The sequence below is a fragment of the Dendrobates tinctorius genome, unplaced genomic scaffold, assembly GCF_039654945.1.
Source record: "Dendrobates tinctorius isolate UK_male_01 unplaced genomic scaffold, ASM3965494v1 ptg000143l, whole genome shotgun sequence".
Lineage (NCBI taxonomy): Eukaryota > Metazoa > Chordata > Amphibia > Anura > Dendrobatidae > Dendrobates > Dendrobates tinctorius.
In genome coordinates, this window is record NW_027361810.1 from 36,484,076 (window position 1) to 36,498,941 (window position 14,866).

The window sequence follows — 14,866 nt, forward strand, 5'->3', positions numbered from 1 at the left end:
GTGAAACACAAAAGCTTATGCTTTTTCCCACAGAAATGTTGCTTGATCCCCAAATTTTTCATTTTCATAAGGGGTAATAGGAAACAATTCCTCAATTTGTAAAACAATTTCTCCTGAGTACATCAATACCCCGTATATGGTCAGAAGTTACAACTTTTGCTGGAATGTTTTATGGGTGTCATTAGCAGAACCCCTGAGGTGCCAAAATAGCAGAGCCATGACAGTTTAGAAAAATGATGGAACTCAGAAGGAAGGAAGGTGGGATCATCTGGCTTTGAAAACATGTACTGTATTTTACAAAATGTTTAGATAGAACCATGCCACTTCTGGAGACCTTAGATGACCAATAATGTGGAATTCCCTACTTTTCAATTGACAGATGTTACATTTAAATGGTAGTTTGTCTTTTGCGGGATGAGATGAAGTTTTTATTGGCAATATTTTGTATCACATTTAAGAACAGGTCCACATTTATCCTGCGTCCATGCACAAAACACTCACAAAAAAAAATTATTCATTAAAAGTATTCATCTATGGATTTCAAATATCCTGCACTGACTATGGGTAACAACTGTGGAGAGATTTTGTAACAACTATGGAGAGGTTTTTATAAGTAATCCTATCGTCCGCATACATCGTGATTACATTTAATTTAAAGACAAACTCTGGTTTACGCTTTTTACTTAACTGAGATAGGAGAGGTAAGTTGATGCTCATAAAGTTTTATAGATAACTGCAACTATAACTTCCCATGAACTTGCAGCAGAATGACTCCGTCTGCCTCGAGCTCCTCCCTTGACTCCTCCCATCTCCATAGAATCTTATAAATAAGTGCCAACCGTCATCTCCTATCTCACCAATGGGATAATCTCTCTTTACTGAATACATATTTCTGCCATGAACTAAGAATTAAAGATCAATCCAGGAGGAGAAAGAAGCAGATTTTTTTAAAACCTATATTCCAAAATGGCTTATTTTAATTCATACTATTGATTTAGGAATGAAAAATTAAAACAATGGCTTTTAGCATGTTAGATCTAGGTTAATTCTAAATTAATCCCTAGTGCTAACTACCCATGTTAGGAAGGCTCTACCTTCAAGGCATTTTATCTTCAATTTGCAATACCTCTGTTTATACTTATAAAATCATGTGCTGAATTAAAATTAGGAACAATCAATTGTAACTTTACTAATTACAGTCCAAATTTAAAAAAAACCCACACCATTTATATTAACACTGAAGAATTGGAAATGCATTTTTGTTACAAAGGCCTCTTCACAATAAACTAATCACAGGATGTCCTAATGTTGTAACCTGTAGCAATCAGCTGTGATTTGTGCAAAGTCTTCACGTTCAACACCACCATCACATAATTGAAGCATTACACAGTTGTTGTTTGTAGACACTCTATTCTAGATACTAATCTAGATATTAAATAAGGATCCTATACAAGAGCCCCAATAGTAAGCCAGAATTCCCTAATAGGTGCTTGAAAATAGTTTTTTAGACCAGACATTCACTTCCTTTAGTATATATTTCTTTACATTTCTCTTGAAGGAATCCGTAGTGTGCTAACATCTCAAGCCAGTGGTTCTCAAAAGAACAAATCCCATATTTAGTCCCAAGGAAAACTCAAACATACATTGTTACATCAGCTCTGGTGAAAATACAGCTCTATGTTAAATATACTTATTTCGTCACCACAATACATCTATGTGATCCAGGAAAATAACACAAGTCTTCTTCAATATTAAAAATAACGCCTATAGTAATCAAATATGAGTCGTTGGAAAATACTTATTGTGATTGGATAGTCAAATGGACTGGAAGTTTGAAATACCATTTAATTTTGAGTGCAATCCAGTGAGCATGCATATCTGACACGTCAACTTTAATTTATTTTGTGTTTTTTTTTAAAGTTGAGTTGTCCGTTATTTTTCAATCCAAGCAATGTGTGACATGCTTACGTGTCTTACTGTTAAATGCATGCATTGAAATATTGCTGATTAAATCAATGGAGACTTTTGCTGCACATTCAGATAGAACTACACAAAAAAAATCTAAAAAGGTACACATTCCTATATTACATAGAGTGTTTTGTAGTGTCTGTTAAGTTTTATTTGAGGTTTAACCTAAATTCCGTAGTAACTATGTCGTACAGGTGTAGCGTTTTCGAACATGATGTCTTTATGCAGGAAAGTCTAAGTCGACGTACACCTTGGTTGTGCTAAGTTGAAGACCTAACAAGAGGCATAATTATGTAACATTTTTTTCCCCTGGTGTAAATGCCCTTGTTCTCCTGAATTTGTCATTATTTTTCTTTTTTTCCTGCGCCTGCCAGGCCCTCTCTTCCCTGAATAAAAATGTAGTTTTGCTAGTTAAAGGTGTGCTCTTCAGGTAGATGCCTACAGAAAAAAGTTGAAAATCACGCCTCCTTTGTAAACTAGAAAAAAATTACATACAAGGTAGAGGAGGCCATATCTGGAACAGAGAGACGCAGGAGAAAAATGAAACAAACATTCAGGAGAACAGAGGCACCAATTTAAACAATTACAGAACAAGTTATTGTCAAGTGACAGGCTCTCTTTAAGGCTGGGTTCAGACTTGCGAGAAACTCGCACGAGTCTCGCATCTCAATACCCAGCACTGCCGCCGGTACTCGGGACCGGAGTGTACAGCTGCATAGAAATACATTCAGCTGCACGCTCCTGTCCGAGTGCCGGTGGCAGAGCCGTGTATTAAGATGCGAGACTCGTGCGAGTTTCTCGCAAGTCTGACCCCGGCCTAGTATTAAGTTGCATGTTAGGTTAAAAAATACTACATATGTACAGTTAGTTTTATCTGTTATATTGTTTTCTAATTTTCCTTGCACAAATAAATTGATAGGTAATTTTATCGAAGACTGACAGAGCATAAAAATCTTTTTATTAATAATATGCCTTCACTAATATTACTAATAGAAAGAAACATTATTATAATAAAGTAATTCACATGTTAAAGTATTTTACATTTTTTAAAAATCACATTTTTCTAATATTATTGCTTAACCCTTTGATTTATTTATTATTTATTATGCTTTGCTTATATAGCGCTATCTTATTCCGCAGCGCTTTACATGCATTATAGAATTTACAGTATATATAATATATAGTATAACTAACTGTCAAAAAAAAATAATCTCACCATAGCCTAATGTTCTAAAACAGATGTTTGATATTTTTATCATTTAGTAATTTTAAATATTCTAAAAAAAATACTATATATTCGTTTAATTTTGCTATTTTGTGTTGTACAAATTTGGAGAAAAATAATGTGATTTTTGTAAGATTAAGTAATATTAACATTTAATTCTACCTTCACTTAAAACAAAAATTCACCCTAAATAAGTGATGTCATGGCAAAGAATGCAGTAACCTATATCTAAAGTCAATTTGTAAATTTAGTATTGAATTTTTATTCTTAGTATTATATATATATATATATATATATATACCTATATATACATAGAGAGAGAGATATAGACATATATCTATATATATATTTTTAGTTTGTCAGTCAGTAGATATTTACAGAGAATGAAAAAAATAAATATTTTATGACTTGAGAGTAAAAATAAATTAACGCAATAGTTATTTGATCAGTTTTAAACTATACCAACAGTGATTCACCACATATGACATGGCGACAGACAGTGGTCTAGGAATATTTTCATATATTTAGGAGCCATTCGGGTTAACATCAACGATGTATCCATGCTTTGGATGAAATACATTTACTTTCTGATAGCTGGAAGACTTAGATATTGAATTTAAGGGTCTATTAAACAGAAATGTTTCAAGATATGGACCTTAGAATCTACTCTTAGGACAAACTGTATTTTCCGCCATTTACCAGGACGTACGGCTAAAGGAATTTTTGTAATACAACCATTAATTCTTGTGTAAGCATAATACAATATCCTCATATGGCCCTGCTACTGGCACACAAATGTTACTTCCTGGGAAGTTTCATATCTTTAATTACTATTAATAAATGTGTGCAATAGTTTTATCAGCGCATTAATAGCTAAGTTATTATTAAGTTGTATTCTGTAAATTAAAATACTAATCATGGCTTAAAAAATATATATATATATGAAATATTCCTTTTTTAGGGCTAACTGCTCATACTACAAAAAAAATAGGAATGACTGTATATGTAAAGTAACTAATTGTTCCCCTTTTTTTAATGCAGTGAAACGTTTGTATTTTTTTTAAACAAAATACCAATATATTGTATTTGGTGGGAATCTCACTGGCACTATGAATGGCAGTGCCTCAGCCAGGGACTCACAAGCACTGTTAAGGTATGTTCACATTACGACTTTTTACAGATGATTTTTGAGAAGGTGCGCTCCTAAAAATGCTGGAAAAAGCACTCCCAAAATGCTCAAAAGCACTTCCTCTTTTTGTTCTATTAAAAATTATTTGCTGTTCACATTTTCAGTATTGATGAGCGAGTATACTCGTTGCTCGGGTTTTTACGAGCATGCTCGGGTGTCCTCCGAGTATTTTGGCATGCTCAGAGATTTAGTTTTTGTCATCTCATCTGCATGATTTGCGACTGATAGACAGCTTGAATACATGTGGGGGTTGCCTGTTTGTTAGGGAATTCCCTCATGTATTCAGCCTGTCTACAAGCCACAAATCATGCAGATGAGATGACGAAAACTAAATCTCCGAGCACGCCGAAATACTCGGAGGACACCAGAGCATGCTCGTAAAAACCCGAGCAACGAGTATACTCGCTCATCACTAATTTTCAGGCTTTTCAGCATTTTTTAAAATACTTCTTTTTTTTCCAAAACACCAAGCATTTTAAAGAAGTGACATGTTCATTCTTCAGGTATTTTTCCGCTAAGAAGCCTTTCCATACTTTACAATAGTGTTTGTAAAGGCTTAAAAAATTTGACAGTAGGCGTTTTTACGATTCAAACAAAGCTAGCGTTTTATCCACTGCTTAATGGATGTTAAAAAACATCCAAAAAAGAGCTAAAAAATTTACTGAAAAAAAGATGTCTTTACAGAAACCACTAACGGAAATATTAACAAACCGTTAACAAACACATCACAACGTCGGTGTTTTCTGCAGTGGTTTCCGCTTGAAAAACTCGACCTATTTAACTGCCGTATTAAAATGCAGTGTGAACATACCCTTACTCTCCATTCAAGTACATAGGTCCATGTAATGTAAAAACAGCCAAGACATGGCCACATCTCACAAGGAGGAACAGGTCTAAGACAACCTTTCATAAAAAGAAAAAGGTCGTTGTCCCCTTAGATGAATTGTTGGCTTCTGTAAAGTGTGCCCAAATAACCCAAACTAAAAACAATATTGTCTATTTTCTATGGACTATTAGATTTAACATAAGTTGTGTGATTGAGGAAAAAAATAAGTGCTATTTCTGTTGAATAGACTCAGTCATGAGCAAAGCCGGTACATGTGGTAGCATATGATTTTTGCGATGTGTTGAAGCATCCTGTCCAAAATCTGTTAATAGTGAACAGTACTTATGAGGTTATCGCAGCATCTCTGCATGGATTTATCATTCCTTGTGCTTGTTCTCACATGCATGATTTATTTCTATGCATGCATTAATTTCAAGGCCTTTAAGGTTATCTTACCCTCATCCCTTCAAACCGTGACAGGGCCCTCAGAGGTCTCAATGCCCTTAGTGTCCTAAGGGACTTTATAGCCCCTAATTCTGAGTAGCCCAAGGCATTAGCTATTAAGCTAACCAAAGATACCTATACAAAAACACAAAAGTAATAAACTCATTGGTTTTCCCAAATCTTAAATCATTCAGTGTATCATATACCAATGGCTTATGCAGAAGATGATGCCGGTAGTCCTCTCTGCCAGATACCTAAAATCTTCAAAAAAAAATTGAAATATTGTGAAAATTACATTCCATCTGTTGGTGAAATGTTTGTTAGTATTCTTACCATATTTTGTACATTGGATCCTGAACACACTAAAACAGGAACCTAGAGAAGAAAAAAAAAAAAAGAATGTCCCTATCTGTGTATTTCGATCTTACCCTTATGCCTTCAAATCTTGATAATGCACGTAGAGGTCTCAGTGCTCTCAAGGTCCTTAGAGACTTAATAGCGCCTAGTTGATCATACCCGAGTGCGACCGCCAAAAGGGATATGACAGAAATCTGTTCAGAATTAATGGCATTATTAATCACGGCCTTATTGGATTGTTATAGTTGGCCTGAGTAATATATGTTTTTTTAAAGAAGTATATGGCATATTTTGTTGACTATCTTGATATTTGTTTTGTATCATGTTAATCTTGAAATAAAAATGGTTTATAAAGAAACTAAATAAAACCAGGAAAGGTTTAGCGTGAAAGAGGCAAAGTAATAAAATAGCTTATTTTTATTTTAACATAGCCATTAAGTTAATATAGCTACTATTTTTTTCACTTTGTGTGCCTCACCATACCCCTCAGTTTTATGATTTTTTTAATTTAGTAAAGTTAAAGTGTAAAATATCCCATTGACAGTCCTGTTTCAATCTGTTAAGATGGACTCTTTCACTGTATTTTTTTATTTAAACTGAGTACTTTTGGTGCTGCTCCATTAATTCTGAAACAGATTTTGTTATGTACCCCTCCGTTCCAAAGTTAAGCCACTCCCCAGTAATAACAAGCTTCCAATATGTGAATTTTCCCTTCCACTAATTAGATGTATACAACAGAACTTCTCTATTGGCATTTGCTTTTCCAACCCTGACATTGATCAATTTAAACATTGCTGCGTCATAAAGGAGAAAAAGCAAAAGTCCACAGAGGTCAAAACTGCAGCTTGTCTCATTGTGTTCTCCCAAGATGAAACTTCTATCAGGTGAATATTCTGAGAACTCTGCAGTCATTGTGTTCCTTCCTGGTAATGGAGCACCGGAACCCAGGAGAGCAGTGGTTTTGGACACCCGACAGTGTTACAAGAGATATTATGCTTCTCTACTGTGCCATGGCTCTCCAGCGCTGCTGCTCTCCTGTGCTCAGTGTTCCAACAGTAGGAAAGGACACAGCAATTATGGTGTGAGAACAAGCTGATCCAGCCTGTAGCTTTGATCTTCTCATTGGATATTTGCTTTTCCCTTCTATGCCATGGCTGTATTTTGATTGGCCAGCAATGTAGAGGAGAAAAAGGAAATGCCCACAGAAAAGTTCTGTCATGTACACCCATTTGTTGAAGGGAAAATTTACATATTGGGCATTCTTAATGGCTGCAAAGCACAACTTTGGAATAGAGGCACCAAAAATAAGAACAATTTTTACAGAGTTAGTAGCCAGAGTCGGTTGAAGGAGGTATTCACTTTAAATTAAAAAATCTAGAGAAAGGTACCCTAAATATATTGTGGTCAAAACTGTTTTTCAAAAATATTTTTAAAATAATTTCCCATGCATGTTTCTTACTAAGGAGTAACTATTTGTGGGGTTTTACAAAAGTGATTAGATTAAAAATAATTTTTAAATAATTTTACTCATCCTTTTTTTCTGTATAAGAAAATAAGAGGTAATTATTCAAGAGGAAAGAAAATTTGTACTTTAGGGTTAAAACAACACAATATTTAAAATCAATAAAAGATTGGAAAAAAATATGATTTACTTTTTAATGACTGGATAAGATAGTGGGAAAGATGACCTATCTAAAAGCTTTAGCTAGGAATTTTTATTGGCCAATGCTACATTATTATTTTTTTCCCTACCACAAAAGCAATGAAAGCAAGCAGTATGAATTATAAAATCAAATGACATAAAGATAATATTGTTTTCGCAAAAAAAAGAAAACAAATTATTTGCGTGTTTTCACAGAAAAAAAAATATTTTAATTCTAATGAAAGATTTGGTTTTACAGATGGAACACAAATCAGAAAACAAAAATAATAATTAAAAATAAAAAAATAAATAAATGAGGTGCACCACAATAAAACCACATTTTAAACAAATCACAGCACTCTCATAGTTCCTTTCATTAGAATCATACTGCAAGCAGTGATCGAATGTGCAAGCTAATATTTTACAGAAAAACATAGTTAAAAAAAAAATAAGATTCTCTCCGTATGAGATTATTAATATTAACTTTTTATATATTCTTAAAAGTTATATATTTTATTATTTTTTGGGTTGAACAATATAGTAATTATAAAGTGAAATAGTAAATATATATTCGACCACTGCTTGCCACATACAATGGTTTAGGGCCAATAATGCAGCTGATTAACATACCCGCTACTGAAAAATTTTAGCACCATTGATTCCTTTGCAACTGGCACTCAACCTTAATGTTTCTGATTACCCTTCAGTCTTCTTCATATAGCCTTGATGAAAAAGTATGGGTTATTAGTCACAGTACTTACCATGTACTGTTGATGCAAAAGGGGGAATACCTGAAGTATTTTAAAACGTAATTTTCTTTATTTTTTAACCAAAAACATTTATAACCTTTCCTTGTCAAACCTTAAATCCCACAAAAAAACAATATAAATTTCTTATAATCCAGAAAACACCGAATGACCATATCTTCTAGGCGTTCCTTATTTTTTTGGTTCAAGAATTCAGTTATGAAATCCTTTTTAAGTGCTCAAAAATGTTACTTTTGTGCTTTGTAGTTTTTTTGCTCTCCATAAAATGCTTCAAAAACAACATCTCAATGAAATCTCAAAAAGGTGCAGAAGGCAAAAAATAAGCTAAAGTACCAGAAACAGCCACCTCTATATGACTGACCCTGTGTAATTAATTGCAAAGAACGGGCTGTGGCACTCTAGGGTGCCCCCCTGCCTCTTTATTTTGCTGGTTGCTGTGGGTCCTGGTACTTAAAGTGAACCTGTCAGCAGTTTTGGCTGATATAAAATATGGTCACTGGCTTTCGGGGCTTATCTACACATTCTATAATGCTGTAGATAAGGTCCCAGTCTGACCTGAAAGATAAGAATAACAAGTTTTATTATACTCACCTGGGGAGAATGGTCCAGTGCGGTCCGGACCAATGGGTAGGGCAGGTTCGGGTCCGGCACCTCCAATCTTCTTGCAATGCCGCCCTCCTGTTGCTTCATCACTCCCCAGCATCACGCTCCTGCGCAGGCATACTTATCTGCCCTGTTGAGGGCAGAGTACAGTACTGCAGTACGCAGGCACTGGGTCTCTCTAACAATCTTTCCCCACGCCTGCGCACTGCAGTACTTTACTCTGCCCTCAACAGGGCAGATAAGTACTCATGCGCAGGAGCACAATGCCGGGGAGTGATGAAGCAACAGGAGGGCAGCATCATAAGAAGATGGGAGCCGGACCTGCAACACCCATCGGACCGGACCGGACCGCCCCCCCGGGGAGTATAATAAAAGTTATTTTTCTTATCTTTCAGGTCAGACCGGGGGCTAATCTACAGCATTATAGAATGCTGTAGCTAAGCCCTGAAAGGTAATGGTCGCATCTTATATCGGCCAAAACTGCTGACAGGTTCCCTTTAAACCCCCATTGACTCTATAGTGATGACCTTTCCTAAAGATTTCACTGTTAAACCCAAGGAAGCCCCTTTAAAAAATTTTGTGGCACCTTTTAATTTGTCAAGTAAGAAAAGATTTATTAATCTGGTTGCGAAATGTTTGTATCTAAACCAATAAAAGTATAGTAAATTTTCACTTCGTAATCAAATTCATGTGAAATTTCTTTGCCATTCACCGAAAAGAACACCAAATCAAGATCTTTTTGTCTTACGTCACTATAAACTGTTGAAAAGTGGATGGCGGTCAACTGTACCATGGTAAATGTTTATTAGTGTACAAGAGAAGGGAGAGAGCTGCCTTATAAAATTTACTTAAGTGTATGAAAAATATATAAATAAAAGCAACAAAAATAGCAGAGAAACAAATTTCAAAATAAAGGGTCATTTTAAAAAACCACAAAAATTAATTTAGAAATTTAAGTATTACGTGAGCAAAAAAAAGGTCACGCATGAAATTTTGTAGAATAAATAATCAAATTCTTACAATGTGACAAATAAACAATAACAATAAAAAATAGTGTACGGTGTATATTACTACATGTATATGAAAAAAACTATCAGATTAGAGATATAAAACTAGTTTACACTTTTTACAGTTTCAGGTCTATTCTATGCGTTTTAAGCATCCTATAAACATTACTTTATAAATTAAATACATTTATTTTAAATATTTTTTTACTTGGTTATCACACGGATTTGATAAGTTATTTGGTGTAATTCTATACTATTGATACCTACATCAACAATCAGGAAGTCCAGCCAGCACCAGGCATTGGTGAAATATTTGGCAAATCCATAGGCCACCCATTTCAGAAGCATTTCAAGAATAAAGATATACGTGAACACCTTGTCAGCATATTCCAGCATTGTCTTAATCGTTTTCCGCTGCTCAATGTAAATGTCTTCAAAAGCCTAAAATTTATAAAGTAACATTAAATTCAGTTAAAACGGCATGAACTCTATTTCATGTACATAAAAGTAATCTAATATGAAACTTCAGACAAAAATTAAAAGTCCACTTTTAGGCTTTGATGAACTTTTGTTGAGTTTTTGATGTAGATATTCTGCACCCATATAGTAAAATAGGTTAATTGCATTTTTTCGAAAATACAAAACTCACTAAAATGTCCCATAAAATGTTACTCATCTTTTAGGGGTTGTCCACTACTTAGATATTGTTGACCTATGCAATAGCATAAGTCATGATTATCAGATCAGTAGGGGTCCGGTTTCCCCACCGATCAGCTGTTTGCAGCTCTGGTAGCCTTATGTACACAGTGTATGGAACATAACAGTTCCGTACATTATACATTTCATCCAGAGCTGCAAACAGCTGATCGGTGGGAAAGTCGGACCCCTACCCTGTCATTCTCAGGTGCTACAACTCAACTACTTTTGAAATGAATAGGAGATGAGTTATACTACCTGAGAGTGGCCACTACACAGAGTTTGGAGCTGTGCTGTGTCGTCTCTGAACCCTGTGCACAGGTGATCGCCACTGGACAGTTGACAGTTGTATTCAGAGTTAGTGTGAACTGTTTCGCAGGACCCAATCCATCGGCCACAACAGTAATCTATGGTCAATGGACATGAGTCTTGACAACCACTTCCTACTTGACGGCATACATTGCTCTTCTTATGATTAGCAGGCCTGGAACAATTTCATATGTGTGTCATGCCACAATGATGATGTTGCACCAAACTAATCAAAAGAAGAGCTGTGGAAGCCTTCAAGTTGAAGGCAGTTCTCATTACTCCCATCCAGAGACCCAGAATACTGGTGAGGCTAATCAGCAGGTCCTGAATATCCATCTAAAGCAAGTCAATATGTATTATTTTCCATGGTGGCTGCTCAAATCAGTTCTGCTGAGTGGTCAAGTCGTCCTGGTCATCTGAGGCCTTACAGAAAACAAAACGTCATGGTGGTAAAAAACTTTCACCAATTGTTTTATGTAGAACCGGACATAGAATGTACTAGTGGCTGCAGAGCGGAATAAAACATTTTTAATTTTTTTCCTTCCATAACTCTCCTGATTACTGAGCATGTTAGTATCATACTCAAGCCTGTTGTGTTCAAACAACTTGTATTCGTTCTGCAGTAACATCAGGCTGGCATATATCTCTCACACAGGAGTAACCTGCCGATTTGGACTACTCCTGTGTGAGATGTAATGAGACCCTGCTATTATCTTACATTTATAATTTCTTGCATTACATTACACTAATTTAATTTCTATGACTCAGTTGGACTATGATTAAATTCATCATAGATATACTGATTCAATGTCTATCTGGTAACTATATATTTTCCATGATGATCTGATTTGATCTGACGTGGCATTTATGCCCTATATTACATTTTGACTCACCACCCTTTTCCTTGTACTTTAATTATCCTCCTTCCTACAAATCTCATACATAAGTCTTCCTTTTGTATATGTTTTTTAAAATGTTTAATAAAACTTCATTGATTTTATACAGTACAGTAGGACTGACAATTCTAGGAGAGGACAAGAGCTGATAGAAGGCTTTTTAATGTGACAGCTAAACTCAGTTGCACTGCCTCTTGCCTCGCAAGGACCTTATCTGAAAAGTCTTAGTCATCTGTACTTTCTAATCATATAGGAGGTTAGACCAGGGGATCAGGGCTGTATCATTACATCTTACACAATAAGAATCTTGGTCAACACAGTGTTTCTCAACTCCAGTCCTCAAGACCCACCAACAGGTCATGTTTTCAGGATTTCCTTAGTATTGCACAGGTGATGCTGTTAATGCTTGAGCGGTGATGAAATTATCATCTGTGCAATACTAAGGAAATCCTGAAAACTTGACCTGTTGGTGGGTCTTGAGGCCTGGAGTTGAGAAACACTGGTCTAACATGTGGTCAGCCTCACCTCATACAAAGAGAATCATCAAAATAGCAAAACGAAGCCATATCCAAATAATGAATAAAATATAGTCTTTATTGGAATACAATTAAAATAGTCACATGAAGATCAATGATAGTGTTAAAATATGGGTACTGCAAAAGGTCACCACAACAAGAGGTAAATACAGTGGGGAAAAAAAGTATTTAGTCAGTCAGCAATAGTGCAAGTTCCACCACTTAAAAAGATGAGAGGCGTCTGTAATTTACATCATAGGTAGACCTCAACTATGGGAGACAAACTGAGAAAAAAAAATCCAGAAAATCACATTGTCTGGTTTTTTTTAATTTTATTTGCATATTATGGTGGAAAATAAGTATTTGGTCAGAAACAAGCAATCAAGATTTCTGGCTCTCACAGACCTGTAACTTCTTCTTTAAGAGTCTCCTCTTTCCTCCACTCATTACCTGTAGTAATGGCACCTGTTTAAACTTGTTATCAGTATAATAAGACACCTGTGCACACCCTCAAACAGTCTGACTCCAAACTCCACTATGGTGAAGACCAAAGAGCTGTCAAAGGACACCAGAAACAAAATTGTAGCCCTGCACCAGGCTGGGAAGACTGAATCTGCAATAGCCAACCAGCTTGGAGTGAAGAAATCAACTGTGGGAGCAATAATTAGAAAATGGAAGACATACAAGACCACTGATAATCTCCCTCGATCTGGTGCTCCACGCAAAATCCCACCCCGTGGGGTCAGAATGATCACAAAAACGGTGAGCAAAAATCCCAGAACCACGCGGGGGGACCTAGTGAATGAACTGCAGAGAGCTGGGACCAATGTAACAAGGCCTACCATAAGTAACACACTACGCCACCATGGACTCAGATCCTGCAGTGCCAGACGTGTCCCACTGCTTAAGCCTGTACATGTCCGGGCCGTCTGAAGTTTGCTAGAGAGCATTTGGATGATCCAGAGGAGTTTTGGGAGAATGTCCTATGGTCTGATGAAACCAAACTGGAACTGTTTGGTAGAAACACAACTTGTCGTGTTTGGAGGAAAAAGAATACTGAGCTGCATCCATCAAACACCATACCTACTGTAAAGCATGGTGGTGGAAACATCATGCTTTGGGGCTGTTTCTCTGCAAAGGGGCCAGGACGACTGATCCGGGTACATGAAAGAATGAATGGGGCCATGTATCGTGAGATTTTGAGTGCAAACCTCCTTCCATCAGCAAGGGCATTGAAGATGAAACGTGGCTGGGTCTTTCAACATGACAATGATCCAAAGCACACCGCCAGGGCAACGAAGGAGTGGCTTCGTAAGAAGCATTTCAAGGTCCTGGAGTGGCCTAGCCAGTCTCCAGATCTCAACCCTATAGAAAACCTTTGGAGGGAGTTGAAAGTCCGTGTTGCCAAGCGAAAAGCCAAAAACATCACTGCTCTAGAGGAGATCTGCATGGAGGAATGGGCCAACATACCAACAACAGTGTGTGGCAACCTTGTGAAGACTTACAGAAAACGTTTGACCTCTGTCATTGCCAACAAAGGATATATCACAAAGTATTGAGATTAAATTTTGTTTCTGACCAAATACTTATTTTCCACCATAATATGCAAATAAAATGAAAAAAAAAACAGACAATGTGATTTTCTGGATTTTTTTTTTCTCAGTTTGTCTCCCATAGTTGAGGTCTACCTATGATGTAAATTACAGATGCCTCTCATCTTTTTAAGTGGTGGAACTTGCACTATTGCTGACTGACTAAATACTTTTTTTCCCCACTGTATATAGATACTGCTAATGTTACCAGCATAATGCAGTTAAATGCAAAAGATAAAGTGCGAGCTCATTCGAACCATTATTGCTACTTACTTAAGTAGAGGTAGTTATGACTGTGCAAATTAGCATAAACAAAGAATATCAATGAGCCAGTATAAGCCTGTGCAAAAAATGGCAATGTGACATCTTTGAGAGCAAAAAAAGTGCAAGAGGAAAAGTGAACGAATGAGCCGGCTTAAATTACCTCAGGCAGTGGGCAGGAGGTCCCCGACGCGCGTTTCGCCGCTGCTATCTCAAGGGGCGCCCCTTGAGATAGCAGCGGCGAAACGCGCGTCGGGGACCTCCTGCCCACTGCCTGAGGTAATTTAAGCCGGCTCATTCGTTCACTTTTCCTCTTGCACTTTTTTTGCTCTCAAAGATGTCACATTGCCATTTTTTGCACAGGCTTATACTGGCTCATTGATATTCTTTGTTTATGCTAATTTGCACAGTCATAACTACCTCTACTTAAGTAAGTAGCAATAATGGTTCGAATGAGCTCGCACTTTATCTTTTGCATTTAACTGCATTATGCTGGTAACATTAGCAGTATCTATATATTTACCTCTTGCTGTGGTGACTTTTTGCAGTACCCATATTTTAACACTATC

At 36.3% G+C, this 14,866-nt stretch overlaps 1 protein-coding gene across 3 annotated transcripts in view; it reads right to left on the minus strand.

Moving 5' to 3' along the window:
* Positions 1-14,866, minus strand: part of LOC141049367 (sodium channel protein type 2 subunit alpha-like) — a 262,445-nt gene that overhangs the window by 22,791 nt on the left and 224,788 nt on the right. For all 3 annotated transcript variants that reach the window (XM_073545763.1, XM_073545762.1, XM_073545761.1), the window contains 2 exons: positions 10,296-10,469; positions 5,665-5,787 (listed from right to left, as the gene is read on the minus strand). In XM_073545763.1, coding sequence (XP_073401864.1) covers positions 5,665-5,787; positions 10,296-10,469 — 297 coding nt within the window. The remainder of the gene's footprint in view (positions 1-5,664; positions 5,788-10,295; positions 10,470-14,866) is intronic.